General features: G+C 36.6%; 1 protein-coding gene and 1 pseudogene across 1 annotated transcript; both read right to left on the reverse strand.

Annotated features, from left to right (window-relative positions):
• Positions 1 to 24: 24 nt before the first annotated feature.
• LOC107628791 (lon protease homolog 2, peroxisomal) lies at positions 25 to 20,540 on the reverse strand. Its single transcript, XM_016331396.3, has 17 exons — positions 20,164 to 20,540; positions 19,231 to 19,343; positions 19,030 to 19,132; positions 18,699 to 18,868; positions 17,919 to 18,010; positions 17,445 to 17,624; positions 17,277 to 17,360; positions 16,415 to 16,542; positions 16,122 to 16,323; positions 15,824 to 16,030; positions 13,114 to 13,244; positions 12,690 to 12,903; positions 11,955 to 12,257; positions 11,583 to 11,777; positions 11,079 to 11,324; positions 778 to 879; positions 25 to 477 (listed from the first exon to the last, which is right to left on the reverse strand). The coding sequence occupies exons 1-17, from the start codon at positions 20,268 to 20,270 to the stop codon at positions 394 to 396; spliced, it is 2,661 nt and encodes an 886-aa protein (XP_016186882.1). The 5' UTR covers positions 20,271 to 20,540; the 3' UTR covers positions 25 to 393.
• LOC148576241 (uncharacterized) lies at positions 5,880 to 10,098 on the reverse strand (annotated as a pseudogene).
• Positions 20,541 to 21,790: the final 1,250 nt, after the last annotated feature.

Below are 21,790 nucleotides of genomic sequence, written 5' to 3' on the forward strand. Positions count from 1 at the left end.
AGAGAGAGAGAGAAAAAGAGAGAGTTTAGAGAAATTAATTATATATGCACAACTATGAAATTTAGGGGGGAAAAAAAAACATTTAGTTTAATTTACATCATGAAGGGTGCTGGGCAGCTGGGGGGTGGGGTAAGAACATGCCATATGGTGGTCATGTAAAAGTTCCACAAGTACCTCTGCTCCAATGGAGAAGTTGGCTCGCATCTGAATTGTTTATATATTTTTCCTGAATTTTTTGCGCATCCGAGTCATTGTTATTGTTACATACTCGGTCTCCCAATGTCTTTAAAATCAATCAAGGATCAAGGAATGGGACCAGATGTTGATGCCATGTAAAAGCCATTTGTGATTGAAACACAAAGGTTGCTGCTAGTTAAAGACCAAAGCGATATGCTATAACTTTGAGTGTTGTCTCCAAGGGCACCCACCTTCGAAAGCATTCTCTAACACATCTTCCATCCGCTTCGCAATCAGTATCTGTTAAGGAAAGTTCAGAAGCAAGATGTGGTTTAATATTTCATTTAAAATATAAGCTATTTAGCCATTTAGGACATGCATTGAGAACTATAGGAATTAAGAAGGATAGTCCCTAACGTTTGGGTAAATTCTAATTTTGTTTTTTAACGCTTGAAACGTCCAAAATAGTACTTTACCAAATTAAGAACACAGGAATATCCAATACAAAACCCATGGTAGATTTGCACTTTATTGTATGACAGCTAATGTGGGACATCTTAAATCTACATACCAGCATGAAGTAGAAATAAGTAAAATTACCTCCATATTGGCCAGAACTGATGATGGTACTTCAACCAAGTCCTTCAAGTTCCTTTCAGGTAGGATAACTCTCTTAATACCATGACGATGTGCTGCTAACACCTGTGAATGATTGACAAAAATTAGATGATGGTCCTTGATAAGAAAATGCATAAGTTCTAAATCACTGAACTATACAATAATTTGAAGCACATAATTTATGAGATGCCTATTTTTCTGCATGTCTGTCAAACAATTCACTACATACTCGCAAACTCTTTTCCCGAAAAATATCACTGTAGCATGCCCACAAACAAAGCACACAAATTGTTTGCTTGTCTAAGGACCGAAATTAACACAAGTAAACGCAGAGCACAAATAAACGCACTTAACAACCATATCTATGAATTATAAGTGAGGATTATTGTTTGGATGCAGCGAGTGTGAAAATATAAAAATTAAATAACAAAAAGTTCCCTGCTTTATGGTGGACAATGAAGTGTTTGAATATTATGTATATCAAATGTACAGAAAATCATCCTCTTTATAGAAGAATTACTGAAATAGAAATAACTAGAAAATAAGAAAAATACTAGCCTAAAATAAACGAAAGAATTCTAATCATAAAATTCCTAACATTAAGTTAAACTAAAAAGAAAAAGATATTATAATTAATTCTATTTACAGAAAAGATACATGAAAGAAATTAGGAATCTGATTTGATTTGATCTAGTCAACACTCCCCTTCAAGCTGGCTTGAAGTTATCCTTTATTGGCAGCTTGCTTATTATGCTATCAAAGGTCTTCTTGGGTAATCCTTTAGTTAGAACATCTGCTAATTGTTCCGTGGCCAGGCCGGAACATATGAGATACAAAGTTGTCCTCTCTCGATCTTTTCCTTTATAAAATGCTTGTCAATTTCAACATGTTTAGTTCTGTCATGTAGAACTGGATTATGGGCAATAGAAATTGCAAATTTGTTATCACAATACAACTTTATTGGTGGAGAAATGGAAACATTTAGTTCTTGTAGGATTTTCTCAATCCATACTGCTTCACATATTCCATGAGCCACTGCTCTAAACTCAGTTTCTGCACTACTTCGTGCCACAATACTCTATTTTTTACAACTCCAACTAACCAGGTTTCCTCCAACAAAAGTACAATACCCAGAAGTTGACCTTATCCATGACATTCTGTTAGGGACTTGGGTATTATGGGGTGCTCAAAGTCCTACATCGGATAGTATGGGATGCTTGATATTGTATATAAGGAGAGTGGTTCTTCCCCTTTATCAGCTAGCTTTTAAGGTGTCGTTTTCCGCTTCCCTTAGGTACTTAACAATGGTATCAGAGCTTGGTTGTTGGCGCCATGGAAAAGGCTACCTATAGGCCGGATTAAGGTGAATATCAAATACTGATAGCCAGTAAAAAAATGGCTACCGTTGGGTCAGTGTCGATAGAGTGAAGCCGCCGTGGACGTCACTGGAATTTATTTTAAGGGAAATATAGAAATACAATAGAACGACAGAGGAACTTTGAGAATCCTCTTCTCTCCTAGCCTAGGCCTTTCCAAATCTTTTCCTACCTCTCACCTAATCAGCTTTTTCTTTTATTGCCTTCCTTCTCTGTAACCAAATTAATTATCATAATTATCTCCTAAAATTAAGCATTCAACTCCTACGATTACACCTCTCTGATTCTCTCATTTGACTAATCCAATCATCAATTATTGTCACTTATGATCACACATTTTTATTGCTCTATTATTCTTCCATTTTCTTTATTGCTTCTTCTAGAATAATAATAAGGTAAAGGGATTATTTCCTTCTTTTTTTAGCTGCCTTTACTGTTGACTCAGCATTCTCTCTCTCTCTAGGGTATGTAACAATACCTTCCCTTTGAAGCATCACCTTGTCCTCAAGGTGAAAGGAAGGAAAGGCTTCTTGAATTGTAGCTGCTGCTTCCCACGAATTCTCAAATTCTAGAAGGTCCCTCCACTTGATAAACACCTCCAATTTATCAGCCACATTTTTTCTAACAGCTAGGATTTTTTGGGGTTCAGCTTGTAGTTCATACTCTTTTGTTAGACTCGTAGGAAGTGGCTGAATCTGAGCAGTGGACTTGACACACTTCTTCAATAAAGAAAAATAGAAGACCGGATGCACCCGAGCTCCTTCCGGTAATTTAAGCTTGTAGGGGACCATAGAATCTTGCACTCGGCTTTTGGTTGACCCTTTTTGCCAAGGTCTTCATTCGACAAGGCTGCAGTTTGAGGTACACAAACTCTCCTGGCTCAAAAGTTTACGTCCCTTCTCTTCCTATCAGCATATATCCTCATTCGGTTTTGGGCCCTTTCTAGTTGAAACCTCAATTCATCCAACATCTGATTCCTTTCCTCCATAAGATTTCTTACTTCTTCAACCACAGCTTCTCCCTCACCCCGCAACAGAACTGGGGGATCCCTTCCGTAAAGGGCCTTAAGGGAGTCAATTTTATCGACCCATGATAATTGGTGTTATACCAATATTCTGCCCAATTCAACAATCGGGGCCATTGTTTTGGTATAGACCCCACGAAGCACCTAAGGTAAGTTTCCACGCATTTGTTGACCGTCTCGCTTTGCCCATTCATTTGGGGATGATGGGCTAAGCTCATCTTTAATGATGTGCCTGCTGCTTTAAAGATTTTGGACCAGAAACCACTCATGAACTGGTCACGGTTGGAAACAATCGATGTAGGAAACCCATGAAATCTCACCACTTCCTTCACAAGAAGGTCTGCAACTTCCATTGCTGAATAAGGGTGAGATAAGGAAAAGAAATGAGCGTACTTCGTCATCCTATCAACCACAACGAAGATGATGGTGTCTTTGGTAGTCTTCCAATGAAGTCCATAGCTATATCCGACCAAATATTTGTCGGGATAAGGAGTGGCGGTAGCAGCCTAGCTGGAGTCAAGGTGGAATAGTTGTTCCTTTGGCATACTTCACAGTGTCTCATATAATCCATGATGGCCTTCTTCATTCCCTCCCAATACAGTATTCCAACTATCCTCTTACAAGTTTGAAAAAAACCAGAATGTCCTCCCAACTTTGTGTCATGGAATTCCTCCAATATCTTGGAAATCAACTTCGAATGCCTTGGAATAACCAAACGTCCTTGGTGCAGCAACCACCCATTTTTCAATGCATATCCAGCAGTAACCTCCTTTTCGAAAATCAGATCCTGCATGATGCTCGAGTTTTGGGTCATGTTGCACCTCATCTTCTAAGTTTTCCCATTCAGCAGCTGAAACCATAGAAACAGCAGCAAATTGGAATTTTCTGGAAAGGGCATCAGCTACTTTGTTGTCTTTCCCTGCCCTGTATTTTATTTCAAAATCAAACCTAAGCAACTTGGTCATCCACTTCTGTTGTTCCTTGCCTCCAATTCACATATCAAGAAAGAATTTAAGACTTTTCTAGTCCATATAAACAGTGAACCGTTGACCCCAAGAGGTAATGCCTCCATTTTTGAATTGCCAAGACCATAGCCATCAACTCTCTCTCATAAACAGATTTAGCTTGAGCCTGTTCAGAAAGTTTATGACTCATGTAAGCCACCGGCCTGCCTTCTTGCAATAGTACTGCCTTTATTCCCTTCCCGGAAGCATCAGTCTCCATTGCGAAGGGATTTGAAATGAAGGGACAGCCAACACTGGGACTATCACCATGGCAATCTTGAGTGCTTCAAAAACTGCTTGTGCCTCATTACCCCACTTGAATTGATCCTTCTTCAATAGTTGTGTAAGGAGCCAAGCTATGCCTCCATAATTCTTCACGAAACGGTGATAGTAACCGGTTAACCCAAGGAATCCCCTCAACCTTTTGAGGTCCTTTGGAACTGGCCAATCCACCATGTCTTGAACCTTTTTGGGATCTGCTACCACTCTTTCTTTAGATATAATGTGACCCAGGTATTCAACACGTTCTTGGGCGAGCAGTTCTTCTTATTGAGGTAGAGTTGGTTGCACCGGAGAACTTCAAAAATCTACTACGAATGACCCCAATGTTCTTCCAAACTCAAGCTATAGACGAGTATATCATCGAAGAAAACCAAAATGAACTTCCTCAAAAGTGGCTGCAACACCTACTTCATGAGTGCCTGGAAAGTAGAAGGAGCGTTTGTGATCCCGAAGGGCATCACGAGAAACTCAATGTCCTTCATGAGTTCGAAAAGCGGTTTTGTGGATGTCATCTTCTCTCATCCTTATTTGGTGATAGCCGGACTTGGGGTCTAATTTAGAGAATACTCTTGCATTTCCCAATTCGTCTAGTAGCTCATCAATCACCGGAATTGGGAATTTATCAGCTATGGTCTCTCGATTCAATGCTCGGTAATCTACACAGAATCGCCAGCCTCCATCTTTCTTTTTAACAAGGATCACCGGACTTGAGAACGGGCTAGTGCTCGGACGTATGATGCTAGAATTCAGCATCTCTTCTACAATTTTCTCAATCTTGATTTTCTGATATTGTGGGTATCTATAGGGTCTGATGCGAGGAATCTCTGACCTTTCCTTCAAGATAATTGTATGGTCCTTCTCGTGTTTGGATGGGAGGTCTACAGGGGTCTAAAATAAGTCCCCATATTGTTGCAGAAATTGTTTAGCTTCTGCAGAAATCACCTCTTACTCTTGCTCTTTGGTGGCAGCAACCCTGGTGGTGATAACATAACCCTCCCCATCACTTTTCAAAGCGTGCAAAGCTTTCTTCCATGAAGCCCTGCTTCTGCTCAAGGAAAGATCACCTTTTAGTTGCATCTCCCTACCATCTTGCTTCCAGTTCAATGTTAATTCTCTATAATCTCCCACAAACCTCCCTAGACTCGCCAGCAATCATGCTCCTACCACCACCTCCGAACGACTCAGCTTCATTACAAAGAAGTTTTAAACTATTTGGACCCCTTAAATATTCAAGTTAACTCCTTCACAGCCTTCATGCCCCTTTTCTACAGCGTCGTTCCCCACCTCCACTTGAAACTCCCTTATCTTTCTCACCGGTAACGCCAGCTGCCTAACCAACTCGGTGGCAATGAAATTTGCCGAAGCCCCAGGGTTGATGAGCACCACGACTGTTCTTCCCTGAATCTCCCCTTGGACCTTAAAGGTCTTGTGAGTAGTAAGTCCCCAATAGCTATATGATGACAGTTACAGCTCTTCTTGTTTAGGTTCCCCTTCATGTGCCTCTTAGTTCATCCCTACGTCTCCTTCTGCCTCTTCTTCTGCATCTTCTCCTAGGAGTATATTTGATAGTGCTTCATGGAGCACCTATGATCAGCTCCCCACTCCTCTCCACATCTGAAGCACAACCCTTTCCTCTGTCTCTCTGTCCACTCTTCGTTTGAAAGCCGCCGTGCTGCTGTTACGAGTCATCTACAAATGAAAAGCGCTAATGCCTCTGTTCGAACTGGTGTTAAGGCCTGTACGAGGAATAGGGGTGCCTCTGCTTATGTTGGATCCAATTTCGCCCCTCGATTCGCCTCTGTTGTCGTGGGTGTTGTACTTCGCCAAACTAGGATTTTTGAAAAATCCAAATCCAGCTCCCACCGAACCAGACCCCCTAACCTGCTCCCTTTCGGCAACACTTCCACCCTCCTGCCGTTAGGGTCAACTCCGGTCTCCTTCCATGCTTGATTTCTTCATTCAATAGCCGTGGCTCTATTCATTAGAGCTAGTAAGTTATCGAACCGAGCCACCTCCAACTCGACCTAAATTTTCTTTTTGAGTCCATTTGCAAACATGCACATAAGAGCCTCTGTTTCCAGGTTTTTCTGCGTTCTTGCTACAGCCTCAAACTCACACTTATACTGAGCGACGTCCTCCACCTGCTTCACCTCTAGTAACAGAGCCATGGGGTTGAAAGCAGCTCCAGGTTGAAAGCACATCTCTCTCTCTCTCTCTCTCTCTCTCTCTCTCTCTCTCTCTCTCTCTCTCTCTCTCTCTCTCGGCCAGGTGAATGCATAAACTGGCTTACCATGTACACAGCAAAGGCTATATCCGTTATAGGATAAATAGATTAGCCTTCCTACTAACCGCTGATATCTCCCTTTGTCCATTACATTTTCTGGTTCAGCTGGCTTCAATTTTAAGTTGGGCTCTATAGGTGTTTTAGCAACTTTACAACCAAGTAATTCCGTCTCTTTTAAAAGATTTAGGATGTACTTTTGTTGGTTCATAAAAATGCCTTTCTTATATCTTGCAAATTCAATTCCAAAAAAGTATTTTAATGAGCTAAGTTTTTTTATTTCAAATGCTTTGGCAAGCTTCTCCTTCAAGTCTTTCAGCTCCAAGATATCTTCACCTGTCAGAATAATGTCATCCACGTATACAATTAAGATAGCAGTTTTATTAGCTGTTGAATTTTTATAGAAAAGTGTATGGTTAACTTAGCTTTAAGTATAACTAACTCCCTTCACCGCCATTCCAAGTCGTTCAAACCAAGCTCTTGGGGATTGTTTCAATTCATAGAGAAACTTCTTTAGTTTGCATACTTTATTCCTCCCTAGTTCAGCCTCAAATCCGGGTGGAAGTTTCATGACCGCATCTTCCTCTAGCTCCCCATTCAGGAAAGCATTCTTTATATCCAATTGATGTAAACGCCAATTGTAATTCACAAGAGACAAGAGAATCCTCACAGAATTGAGTTTAGCAACTAGAGCAAAGGTTTCTTGATAGTATACTCCCTAGGTTTGTGTAAATCTCTTAGCTACTAACCTAGCCTTATACCTCTTTATGCTTCCATCAGCCTTGCACTTGATGGTGAAAATCCACTTTCAGCCAACCAATTTGTCCTGTGACAGGTTTATAATCTCCTAAGTTTTATTCCTCTTGAGTGCATGCCACTCTTCTGACACTACTACTTTCCAGTTGGAATCATTTAGTGCTTCCTTTATGTTCCTAAACTCAAACAGATTTGTAATTTTAGAAGTAAAGGTTCGATGATTTTGAGAGAGATTTTGATAAGAGACATAATTGGAAATAGGATGGTTAGTGCTGGTTTTGAGCGCTTTTTTGGTGCAGGTTCTGGTTTCTTTACTAAAGGCTATTGGTAAATTATTATTAGAAGTGGCAATTTCAGATTTACCTGGAAGTTCCTGATGTAATACAGTTGGACCGTCTTCTGAGTTTTCAAATTGGGTTGATACAGAGATGATGGGCTGGACTCTAGTCCTCTTGGGATATTTCCGAACATAACATTAAAGCTTCTTTTCTGATTGTGGTATTTTTTTTCCTGTTTGGGTTCCAACTAATTTTGGCACAATTACAGAATTGGTTTCCACATTTTGTTTTAAAATTTGCTTGATCAATGAAAGTTGTACCCTTAATATGTAAAATAGGAGTGGGTAAAGGTTCAAGCAAAAAAAAAAAATTCACTTAGACTCTCCCCCTGTAGAGAATTTTTCTAAAAAAAGGTTTCATATTCCAAAAAAGTAACATCAATGCTTATATAAAATCTTTGTGTGTATGAATTGAAACATTTATAACCCTTTTGACTTGGAGAATAACCAACAAAAATGTATTTTTTTCTGTCTTTGGATCAAGTTTATTTTGATATGAAGGTGTATGCAAAAACACAGTACAACCAAATACTTTTAAAGGTAAGTCAGAATGCAACGTACATGCTGAAAAATCATTGAAAGTATCCAACGATGTGCAGTAATTTAACACATGCGTGGACATTCGATTTATGTGATAGGCTGCTGTTAGGACAGCATCTCCCCATAAATACTTTGGAACATTACCCTCAAACATAATGGCACATGCTACTTCAAGATGTTTATTCTTCCTTTTAGCAATGCCATTTTGTTGGGGTGTATTGAGACATGTAAATTGATATTGAATACCTTTTTTTGAAGAAATTTACCAAGATTTTTATTAAAGTATTCAATGACATTATCATTCTTAATTTTGAAATTTGTGTGTCAAACTGTGTTTGTACCATTGTTGAAAAATATCATGCATGATATAGATCCAACATAGTTGTGTGTGGTCATCGATAAAGGTTACAACCATTTTTTTTCAAATTGAGTTGTTATTTTCGATAGACCCCATACATCACTATGAATTCAGTGGAAAGGTTTAGACGCATGATAAGATTAAGAGTAATAAGGAACTCTATGACCTTTTTGCACGAATATAACTGACATTTAAGTAAGGAAGAATCAATATTCTTAAACAAATTTGGAAACAAATGTTTGAGATGAAAAACTAGAGTGTCCATCATCTTAGCATTGCCAATCATCTTTCCCGAGGTCCGATCCTAAGAAATACCTTGAGTGTCAAAGAATGCCACAGCATAATTGAAATCCTTGCAGATTTTACTAATAGAGAGAAAATTACGAGAAAGCTTTGGTACATGTAGGACATTTCTTAGGTCAATATTTTTGGACAATTTAATTATACCTTTTTCAGCAATAGATGAAAAACTACCATCAACTCCTCTAATTTTCTCGTTTCCAAAGCAAGGAGAATAAGTTTTAAATAAGGGGGAGAGATTGATCATATGGTCAGATACACCTGAATCGACAATCCATGATGCATTCAAGTTTGAAGTGCAGTTAAGGGACATAGGAATACTAAAATTACCTGTTTAAGCCAAAGAACCGCTAGAAGTACTAGACACAGAACTGGAATTTAACATCCTTATGAGCTGTTCAACCTTTTCCTTACTCGAGGATGAATTTTCAACCTCATGAGCAGTTGGGGTAGAACGTATTCTGGGACTAGGTTTGCTGCCTTTAAAATATATTGGTTTTCCATGAATCTTCTAACAGATTTTTCGGGTGTGGCGAGGTTTATTGCAGTGGTCACATCAAAGATTGGAGGGGTGCTTCTGATTTGATGAACTTTTAAGTGCAGCAGGTGCCACTAAGAGTGCATTACACTCCAAAGAAGTCTGTTCAGTCTTGCCTTTTCCATCATCACAGCTCTACGAGTTTTCTCTCTTCTAACTTCAGCAAATACTTCTCCAATTAAAGGTAGGATTGCTCTTCCAATAATTGTGCCACGAACTTCATCTTAACTCCACATTGAGGCCTGCAAGAAATTGGAATATCCTCCCTTCTTCAACTGTTTGTTGGTGGTGTTTGGCATCAGCGGTTGAATTCCACTTGTAGTTATTGAAGTGGTCAAGGTCCTGTCACACCCGCTTCAATGTGTGGAAATATTTGGTGACATTGTCACTCCCTTGTTGAATTTCTCTAGCTTTCAGAATAAATTCATAAATCTGGAATTTGTTACCAAGATCAGAATACATCTCCTTGACACAATCCCACAATTCTTTGGCAGTAGTATAGTACATTATAGTTACTACCGATATCCTCTTCCATTGAATTCACCAGCCATGTCATCACCATGGAATTTTCGATATCCCACACATTATATTGTGGATCAGTGACATTAGGCTATCTTCGCTCATCAGTGAGATATCCAATCTTTCCTCTTTCACAGATGTACATCTGAACTGATTGAAACCACCTAAGGTAGTTTGACCCATTGAGTCGAAATGTAGTGATCTGAACTGAATGATAGTCACCACTAACTAGTACCTATTGCTCAAATTTTAAATCTGATGGAATAGGAGTGGTATTCTCCTTCTGTTCATGATTAATGACTGAAGAACTGTCAGTCATAACTATAAATCAGAGGCACAATGCAAAAACCTTGCTTTGATACCAACTTAAAAGTGTTTGAATATTATGTATATCAAATGTATAGGGAATCATTCTCTTTAGAGAGGAATTACTGAAATAGAAATAACTAAAAAATAGAAAAAATACTAGGCTAAAATAAAAGAAAGATTTCTAATCATAAAATCCCTAAAATTAAACTAAACTAAAAAAAAAGGATATTATAATTAATTCTATTTATAGAAAATATACATGAAAGAAATTAGAAATCTGATTTTGATTTGACAACAGGCAGCCATGGCCAATTCCCTGCTTTAAGGTGGACAATGTGGTGGCCATGGCCAATGGCAGAAGAGTCGCCAGATTAGATCAAAAGGAAATTGTAGAATGTAGGATTTGACATCAAAGTCACAGAAATAAAAAATAGAGTTTAACTAAGATTTAAGAACAGAATAAGTTTCACAAGCAAATGAACCTGTATTTCTTATTTTTCTTATGAATTTTATCCGAGTTACGTTTCTTGCTCGTACAGTCGTACTAATCAGTATAGTAGTTAATTTGGGCTAACATCCTATTTCATCTTGCATGGAACAAAGACCCATCGTAGCTTCATAGAAAGTTTATACAGATTATGAAGACATAAGAACTTTACCTTATCCTTGACGCCACCAACAGGGAGTACAAGCCCCCTCAATGTCATTTCTCCAGTCATAGCTGTATCTGATCTTACCCTCTTCTGACTGAAGAGTGATACCAGCGCTGTGACCAAAGTAACACCAGCTGAAGGACCATCTTTAGGTACAGCACCAGCCGGAAAATGAATGTGTACATCTCGGCCCTCTAAAAGATTAATACCGTCTGCCGTAGCCAGCCCAAAGTCAGTTGCCCTTGCCCTTACCTATAAAACCAATCCTCTATAGTTACGAGCATGTAATGATAGTTGATTTAATCCATGTAAGTCACACACATAATGTTAAAGTACACACCACCTTGCTGCTAAAGGGAATGACAGTGCCTTGAAACAATACTTATTGGCAAATGAAACCCCTTAGATAATTAATCATATATGCACAGGTGCCATAGATTTTTGAAACAGAGCTCATAAGATGCATGTAAGAAGATGGGAGGAAAAATAGAATTAGATATTATAGCTTACCCATGTCAATGCAATTTGAGCTGATTCTTTGATAACATCACCAAGTTGTCCAGTGAGATGCAGTTCACCCTTCCCTGCCATTGCCGTAGCCTCCACGAATTGAACTTCTCCACCAAAAGAAGTCCAAACCAGTCCAACAGAGACTCCAGGGGTTGAAACACGATCTGCAGCTTCTCTATCATCAAATCTTGGAGGCTGCATTCAACGATATCAATAAATTAGGCAGTACTTCTTAAGCATATTATCAAATCTCTTAGATTTTTTAGTGAAAACCTTTCAGGATGAGAAGTTGAGAACTATAACCAGGGTAACTCATTTAAATGTAACAAAGCCTTCTCTATGTACTATAACATATCATTCTATATTAATTACCCCAAGCACTTTTTCAAGCATAGCTTCGTCAACAATGAGAGGAGAGGCAATCTTGAACGTGTTTGATATTTCCCGACTATTGACACCCATTGGTATCACCTCCATTTCAACTTCAGTGCTGTCAGCAAGTCTGTTTTCCATAAGTGGTGTAGCAAGTCCCCGCATCCCTTTGTTTAGTGGAACTACCTGTTCTTGCTCTGCAACTTTTACTGCAGCAGCACGTGCCAGGGCAGCCAGATTCCTTTCCAAGTTTCGCACACCAGCTTCCCTGGTATATCTTTGAATGACAAGTTTCACCATTTCCTACATCAAAGGAGTTCATTAAAACTCTGTAACAAAAGATTACTTGCATCCTTTCAAGATGGAACACAACATAGAGGAAAGAATGCAATCCCAAGAACTACTAAAGCAAGACTTCTGGTGTTCAATCAACAACAGTATGACCTAAGTTTAAAACATACCATTGATCTTCCAAAGATTTTGCAGATTTAAGAAAAGAGATCTGCTAGACTCGATAACTATAAATTTAATTGCTAAGTCATAGATTTATTTAAAAGATGACAGATTAATAAATAACATAGTCCCTTTTTTTCCTATGAAAGGTGGACACTAGAATATTTACTTGTTTGCTTGCTTAAATTTAACCCTAGATGGAACTGAAAATATTTGTTCTTCTGGCAAATGAACAGAAAATCTGCATCACTCCCTAACTACCATATTGAAGACAGGCAGTACCTCTGGAACCTGAAGAAACTCAGAACTCAATCCATGCTGGTCTAAAACTCTTGGAATCAAATGATGCATGGCAATTTGGAGCTTCTCCTCAGGTGTGTATCCAGGAAGCTCAATAACTTCCATTCTATCCAGAAGTGGTGGAGGAATAGGCTGCATCCTATTTGCTGTTGCCACAAAAATTACCTTGGATAGATCAAATGGAACATTCAAATAGCTAGCTAAGATTAAGGAACAACTTTTGAACTAATCCTGTCCCGTTCGCAATAATTTTAAACAGAAAAGAAAAAAGATAAGTAAAGGAAAAAAACAAATAAACAAAAACAAAACTTCCTTATAATAGGAAAAGATCACTTGGGGTTGACATAGTAAAAATGCAATAGAACATGTGTTCTAATCAAGAAATTACTACTGCAGCATAGGATACTGATCATTGAATGTTTTATTTTGTTCGGGATCAAGAACTTCGAGCAACGCTGAAGCTGGATCTCCACGAACATCAGAACCTGTTTTGTCAACTTCGTCAAGCAACATAACTGGGTTGCAAACAGCTACTCTCTACAGGTCAAATGCACAAAAGCATTTCAGTGTAAGACCAAACAGCATGAACTAAATTTTACAAATTCTATTCTTTAGTCCAACACTACAGTAACTAAAATTAACCTTACATCATATGATAATGAAAGAATAAATGAACTTTGCCACATGAATTTACAAATCAAAATTCATACATAAATACTCATTAAACTCGGTATTGACATTTTACGCTCTCACAAAATGACATTTTTGTTAGAATAAATGAGATTGCCAGAAAGATATATATATATATATATATAGAGAGAGAGAGAGAGAGTGAAGGAAATGAGACTTCATCTCATCTAAACTCCAATCATATGCACTGAATGCTCAGAAAACAGTCACACCTCATACAGAAAACCATCTTGCAGTAGGAATCCACTACCTCTATTATGCTAAATCTGCATTGTTCATTCTAATATTCTATGGTTTTTTGCAAACATTTGGCATCTAAATTGTCTTCATGCTTCCTAATATTGACCCATCTGATCTCTAATTTCATTCACTAGGACAAAATCAAATTGCAAAAGGCAAAAGAAAATGCAAGAATTCTATGTATCAAAATCTTAAACTATAAATAATTTTCAGCATATGTTTACAAAGGCCCTACAGATCGTAATATAGGTATCTTCAAAATTTATGATGAGTTTGGAAAACTCTAAGTTAACATTTGTGATGACTAAACATTATTAATTTGATTAATTGCAAAAATATTAATTTAATTTCAATTCATGTATGTTGATTAAATTAATTGTTTGCTATGCAGGTTCTGTTTGGGCCGAACAGAGAAGAAAATTGTTGCAAGCCCAATTGTTTTAAAAAAAATAAATTCAGCATTAATGCAAAAATGTTTTGATTCTTGTGGCTGAATTGTTATCACATTAGCTGGGCCAGTTTGAATCATTATTGCTACAAGCCCAATTGAAATCTTTGCTAAAAAGACCAAAGCTTGGTCCGAAACTATTAAGCAAAGAAAGCAAAGTTTCATTGCTTCCAACGGATCTCATTCTTTCCTTCAAGTAATGGAATTCAAAATTTTATTAAGGATAGTTAATGCAGACCTTGGAACAATGAGAGAGAAATTGTTATGGATTTGATGGTTTGCCTTAATGAGGCACGCTACCTAAAGCAAAGGGAAGTAAAAGCAAATCATTTTTTATTTAATTTGTCAAGATCACTTAAGTGCTTTTCTTTTCCTCTCTCATTTCTCTTCTCTCTTTCGGTCATTACACAGCAAACCATGGAAGCTAAAGCTACCCACCGAAGAGAAGAAGAAGCACGCTACAAGACCATCACAATGATGGCAAGAAAAAGCAAACTAAAAGTATGCTGTGGCTAAGATTCTCAACACTTGTGGTAAGATTTGGTAAAAAGATCTTGACTTCTCCATACCCAAAAATGGAAGAGAAGATATCGGTCAGAGAAGAAGATCCTTAGAGAGGATAACTTGTCTCTGATTCTACTCAACCACCACAGAAGGTAGCTACAGTGGCTATGTGATGGAGGAGGCAGAGATTGGAGCAGATGAAGCTATCATCATCATGAAGCATCAAGGGCCAGAGGTTCATCTTGGAGAGCAAAGCAAGGATGGAGGGCTCGGATTGATGAAGATTGGTGACCAAGAAAGGACTAGAGGTAATTGCATGTTGGGTTTTTCATGGGTTATCTCTTCTCTCTCTCTGGCCGAACTGGTTCTGTTTGAAGAAGAAGAAGATTAGCTTGGTTTGTTTAGTTTCAACTTTGGAGGCTTCTCCCTATAAGTAAGGGTGAACAGTCAGGGTTTGATTCAAGGAGAAAAGAGTGAGAGTGCAAAGCATAGGGTTTTCAGAGCTACCTAAACTAACAGAATTTCTTTTCCTTCAATGTATTCTGCTTTGTAATTTTCTGTTTAATTTTGTCTGTCTTGAGTCTCATGGAAAAAGGCAAACAGTGAGGTTTGTAAGAAAAAGCCATAGAACAGAAAAAGGCAAAGTGCACAAAATTAAAAGAAAAAGTCATAGATGTCCTTAGAGTTCCTTTGTACATCTGTGTTGTGTTTCATGATTCTGTGGGAATTTCATTGCAAGTTGGGTTAACACTTAGCAATGAAAGCTTGGCAGTAACCAAGTCAAGTTTAGGATTGGGTTTAGATTCTGGACTTGTCCCGGATAGGAAGGGTAGTTCTTAGGGAGAATTGGTGTTTGTAATCAAAGATGATTATAGTGAAATTCCATCATTGTTGTGATGGAGACTGGATGTAGGCTGCACTGCACTTAGCAGCTGAATCAGGATATATCTGGGTGTAATTTTCTCTCTTTTCTACTCCATTTCTGTTTCTGCTGCACATGAGATAAAACTGAAAAATATCTCGTGCTGATCGACGAGACAAAAAGAAAAGTCTCGTGGCTGGGTACGAGACAAAAAAAAGTCTCGTAGCTGGTTACGAGACAAAAAGGCACAAAGTCTCCAGAAGTTGTTTCAAAGACCAGCAAGTGTTATCAAGCGAAAAAGGGGCTAATATTCAATCCCCCTTCTCTTAGCCACTGAAAACCATCAATTTAAGTGGATATTAAGTCATTAACCTTTAATCCATCTATAAGTCTCCCAGGCATGCTTCCAACGTATGTTCTCCTATGCCCTCTAATATCAGCCTCATCCTTGACTCCACCAAGGGATATGCGCAAAAATTTCCTTCCCAAGGCAGCAGCAATGGAAGATGCCAATGATGTTTTTCCAACACCTGGTGGTCCAACAAAGCATAACACAGGGCCTCTTGCATCTGGTTTAAGCTGTGTTTCATACATATACTTGATTAGAAACAGATTAAATTTCACAAAGTACAACATATATACAGGCAAAAAAGTCATAGTAATTGACAACCTTGCGAACGGCTAGGTATTCAATTATCCGCTGCTTGACCTTTGCTAAACCATAGTGATCACTGTCCAAACGCTTCCGGGCAGCTCTTAAGTCTAGCTCAAGCTCTTCGCTGGCCCTCTGCCACGGCAGATCAGCAAGAAGCTCTAGGTAAACCCGTGAACTGGTATACCCAGGTTGCTGAGGCTGCATTTTTTTAAGTCTCCTGAGACCGAAATTACAGTAAATTTAACTGATTATCTCCATAACTGGTAATTTCATCATAAAGATCAATAATCACCATCATCAGAAAGTACCTCAACTCTCTGTGTGCATGCTTCCATATATTCTGAGGCATTCCGGCACCCTGCATCTTTCGTTCCAGGGCAACCAGGTCATCCTCATCATCATCATTATCACCAAGTTCCTCTTTGATAGCTCTCATCTAAAATATTTTTAGCAAAACAAGGAAAACAAAATACTGCTATTAAATAAAAGCCAAAAACGGATAGCACATATAAACAATAGTAAAATGTTACCCTGCTGAGCTGGCCAGAAAATTCTAAACCCATTACATAATAGATTGCTGCTTACATGGATATCACTAAGTTTCTGATAATTACACGATATCCCAGCATATTCTATCATAAAACCAGAACAACTAACTACCCAGAATTTTCTGGCGCCTTACAGACCAAGAATATTCAATTGCTGGGCATAAAAACATGCACACAATTGTCATAGGAAACATCAGAGAGTATAGCAATGCCATTTAAGCAACAAGGTCACATCAATCATGTTAAACCTACATCTAAACAGAGAGAAACTAAAATGTTTTACATAAGTTTCTCTCTTAAAAATAGGTATTACAATGTAGTGCCTAAATATGTCATAGAATCCTACAATTAATATACAAAAACAGTAGAATCTTATTCCACTAAGTAGGGTCAGTTAAACTCAACATCAATATGAAATCCTAAAATAATAAAGGAAATGTTTCCTACTGAAATGCTAAAGCAAACTGCTTTGAGTGAAGTTCAGCCAACACAGTCATCGTTGTAAATTGTTGGCTTGAAACATGTCAATGAATTTAACAAGGTTGAAACTATATCATTAAAACCTATGTCCTTGCTTTACATTTAACGAATATATTAGCCAAAATGGTGCCAGAACCCTAACCTGCTGGCGCAGAAGAAATTCTTTTTGGGATTTTGACAACTGTCCTTCAACCTTCTGTGAAATTTTCTCCGCAACACGAATTGACTGTTCGCAGGAGACATGCCAGGAATTAGAGACAGACAATATGAAACCAGGCCAGCACTAGGAACCATTACCTATATTGCTTACTTGTAAGTGCCTATCAACTAACTCGGTTGCTTTTGAAAGCCTGACTTTGGGGTCAACTGAATCCAACATAGATAGCTGTTCTTCAAAACTGATCTCAAAGCTAGCAACAAATATATCAGCCAACTTGTGAACTGGAACAGTATCCAAAAGGACTTTTGTCCTTCCACCAGTTTTTTGTTTCTGTAAATTAAGCTCAAATTGTGAGCACATAATATGAATATAATTAAGAAAGCATGACTGGCCCAAAATATTATAAATGATGGTCGCTATCAACAACATAAAAGTCCAACAGATTACCTAAAGATTAGCCTATCTACAAGCTGTCAAGGTATATGTTGAGCCACCATATCAAATCTAACTGTATTATTCAACAGATTATAACAGTACACCAAGGTTTTTAAAGTCCAATATTCAAATGGCATTTCACATATTCAGTCAATGTCGGTGGAAGAAATCTTCAAGGAGAAGCATTACCAGTTCCAAAGCAGAAATAAGCTCCATGGCAGTTGCTTTAAATTGGCGAGACAACATTATGAAATCTGGGTCTTGCTCCACTTGTTCCATCTCTAAATTAGAAAAATGGAAGTAACTCAGCATCTTCAAAGATAATGGATTACATCTCACCAGTAATAAAATCACAAGAAAACTTATTTAGACTTCCTTTTTTGCCTTTTTATCATAATGCTAAAATTTGGCAAAGTTTGATAAAACGAAAGACAAGAATCATGATTGAATAAACTACTTCCAGACCTTGTAAACCCACATACCCACTCCTCAATAGAAGGTTCATAATTTAAAAAAAAAAAGTATTATTGTCTTATCTAACATTTGACATCTTTTTCAAAGAGGAAATGATACCTCACATATATCTTCAAGACTTCAAATATAACTCACATTAGCATATCTACCATACTACATTACATCATCACATATTCACATACATATTTATGATAGTGCTTTAATTGCTAACTGTGCAAATGCATCACCATGCACTTCATAGCAGGAAAACAAGATTGATATAGAACAAGAAAGTATTTGTGGGAGGAACCAATTGCCACAAGATTATTGGTTTTATTCTTGGGGAGAAAAAATAATATCAAAAGCCAAGTTATTATTGCCACAAGGATACATCTCTAACATGTTATTATTCTTTCCAACTTCTGCTTGTCAATTTCAATATTGAGAATAGCCAAGTATAAAAATGTAAATTTCCTACGCAAAAGTTAATACTGAAGTTAAAGATAATGGAATTACCAGTCTTAGTCATCTCAAGGGACGATATCCTTGCAGTATGGTATGTTCCTCTTGTGCTAAGTTCCTGGACACTAAATCTGCATAAGCCTTCAAGAACAACTATGTATGTGACCCTCCCACTTGGTTTCTCCACTCCCCTTGATAAATGTAATGCTCGAGCAGCTACCCCTCTGAAATTCCCAAAATCCATAAATTTCTCATTTTGTACCATTGCAAAACTTGTGAGAAAAGATGAATTTATATATATATAAATTTTATAATGTTATCATCAAACCAACTTGATACTAGATTTTAAAGTGGAACAAAAGCTGCTTGTTTAATCTAGCTATACCTGGAATGCCAATGAACAACATCATTCGGTTTTTTTGTTTCAAGCTTATGAGAATCAGATGAACCACCTAGGACTTTTGCGCTTTGGTCTACAGAATCAGTACCTGCACCCACAAGGAACATGAATAAAAATGACCATTACAAAACTGGCGAATTTTTTTCCCTTTAAAAAGACCAAGAGAAAAACTAATCCGTTTAAAACCTTGAGATACAACTGGGCCCAGGGGCTTAATTTCAGCAGCATCACGCACTGGCAAGATGCCAATCAATCCCTTCTCTTCTCGCTGCCAAAGTTCTTGCTCCACCAGCTTCACACTTCATTGACACAAATATAAAAGAGAAAAGAAGTCACAAGTATGCACAAGCTTGAAGACAATAAATGAATAAATTCAACTGTTAGCTAAATGCCAATCCATTCAAAAGTAGAAACTGTCGAGTTCTCCATGATAGCATACCATTGATACCAATAAATTTTTTATTTAAAAAAATAGACTAAATATCTGACCAGCACGTGATAAATGAAATCAACAACGAAAATTGTTACTTCCTCCGTATAAAAACATGTCTTTTTCACTTTTTTAAATATTGAAAATTCAACGAATTTAGACATAAATTGTGTTTAGACTTTAGATACATTAGCGTCAGTCAACTGTCAACTAGAAAGTAAACCTCTTCCGGTATTTTTTATTTTTATTAGAATTGAATAGACCTAACTCATTCAAAAAACTAGCTCAATTGGTGAAAGTTGTCTAACACTTGTAAAATATAACGAGACCATATTCTCATACTCGAATCAAGAGTTCATACATGGCAAAGCACTCAAGCCAGCCAATAATTGGTCCAAAATATCCACTTTACTGAGGAAAAATCGCTTTTTGCCTCTAAAAGTTGGAAAATTCTCGGAGTAAGCAGCTTTATTACTATTGATTATAAGTTTATAACCTATTTTGAACACAAAATAAGATAATTCGAAACAAACAACAAAAAGAACAAGGTAAAAAAACATAATAACAATAATAAACAAAAGCAAAAGCAAAAAGCAAAAACTCAACTACGGCTGTTATTAGGGATCAAATTAATTTGAAAATTTGGTTAGGAACAAAAGAAGGCGCAAAATAAGAAAGAAAATTGGTACCTGCTAGGGGAAGTACATCGGATTCTGATGATGGCGCCGGGTAAGAGGACCTTGTTCCTGAAAGGAAGGATCGCCAAGCGACTCGGAAGCTCCACCGATTCGGCCATGGTCGTGATTCGGTGTGAGGGAATATCCACCGATCAATGAATCAGTGACTTGTGACTTGTGAGAGAGAAGAAGAAAGGAAAATTGGAGAAGGGAAGCAAACAAAGACGAAGAAGAAAGAAAGGGAACGTAACTAACGACCTTTGGACCTTTGTTTCCTTCTTAAACATATGCACACTCTCTCTATCTCTCTCCCCTGTTTACCATTTTGCTTTTTAAAACATAATTCATCTTTCTAATCATATGTTACCACTATTTTTACCTGTAAATATAAATCTTTTAAAATTATATAAGTTTTGTCATTATATTATAGATAGAAGATAGAAGATAGAAGATAACAAAAAAAAATTATAAAACAAAATTAATTTTATACAAAAATTATAGAGAACAAAAGTTTTTATTGATTAAAAAAATCAAAATTTTTGTAGATAAAAATTAAATAATAATATTTTTAATTTTTATTTTTATGTAAAAGAATTTAAAATTAAATAAAAAATATGTAAATAATAATAATAATAATAATATATTATTATTATATTAATTTAAATTATATTATTTTGTTAATTTTATTTTTTTTAGAATAGAAAGGTAAAAAAAATAGAGAATGAAAAAAAAAGAGAGAGAAAGATAAATAAAAAAACGAGAGAAGAAGTTTGTTAATTTTGAAAAAAATTTATTTTAATTGTAATGAAAAAATATTTAGTGACACATTTTAGTTTATCGAATTACTAATATAAAATATAAATTATAAATTATATATAGAGTGAAAAGAGTAGAAAGAAATAGAAAAAGGAAGAGAGGTAAATAAGAGAATATAAGAAAAGAATTTATTAATTTTAGAAGAAAATATTTCCTCTTAATTTTAATAAGAGAGTGTCATGTGACACATTTTAGTTATTAAATTAGTTATATTTCAATTTTAATTTTAATATTTTAATTTTATTTAATTTAAATGTAATTAGAGAATATCATGTTAAATATTTTGATGGTTAAATTTGTAACTAGTCATTGATAATGATATATAAAAAAGATAAAGTGGGTGAAAAAATAGGAGAGCTAGAGAAAGAAAGAAGGAGGAGAGGATAATTCTTTAATTTTAAAGAGAAAAATTTAATTTCAATTGCAATAAGAGAATAACATGTGACATGGTTGTAAAATTAGTAATATATAATAGAATGAGTAATTACCCAAATTAGTCCCCAAGGATTTTAAAAATGGACATTTTAGTCCCGAAGAAAAATTAATACACAAATTAATCTCCAAGGTTTTACTCCAGTAGACAAATCACTCTCCAGTTCATTTTTCGGCAGAGTAATTACCCAGATCAGTCCCTAAGAATTTAAAAAAAGGACATTTTAGTCCCCAAAAAAAATTAATAAACAAATCAATCCCCAATAATTTTTTTCGTTAGACTTAACAATCTTCCGTCCAAAAAAATAAAATATAATAATAATAATAATAATAATAATAATAATAATAATAATAATAATAATAATAATAATAATTATTATTATTATTATTA

This window comes from Arachis ipaensis, chromosome B1, assembly GCF_059453495.1.
Source record: "Arachis ipaensis isolate K30076 ecotype BB chromosome B1, ASM5945349v1, whole genome shotgun sequence".
Lineage (NCBI taxonomy): Eukaryota > Viridiplantae > Streptophyta > Magnoliopsida > Fabales > Fabaceae > Arachis > Arachis ipaensis.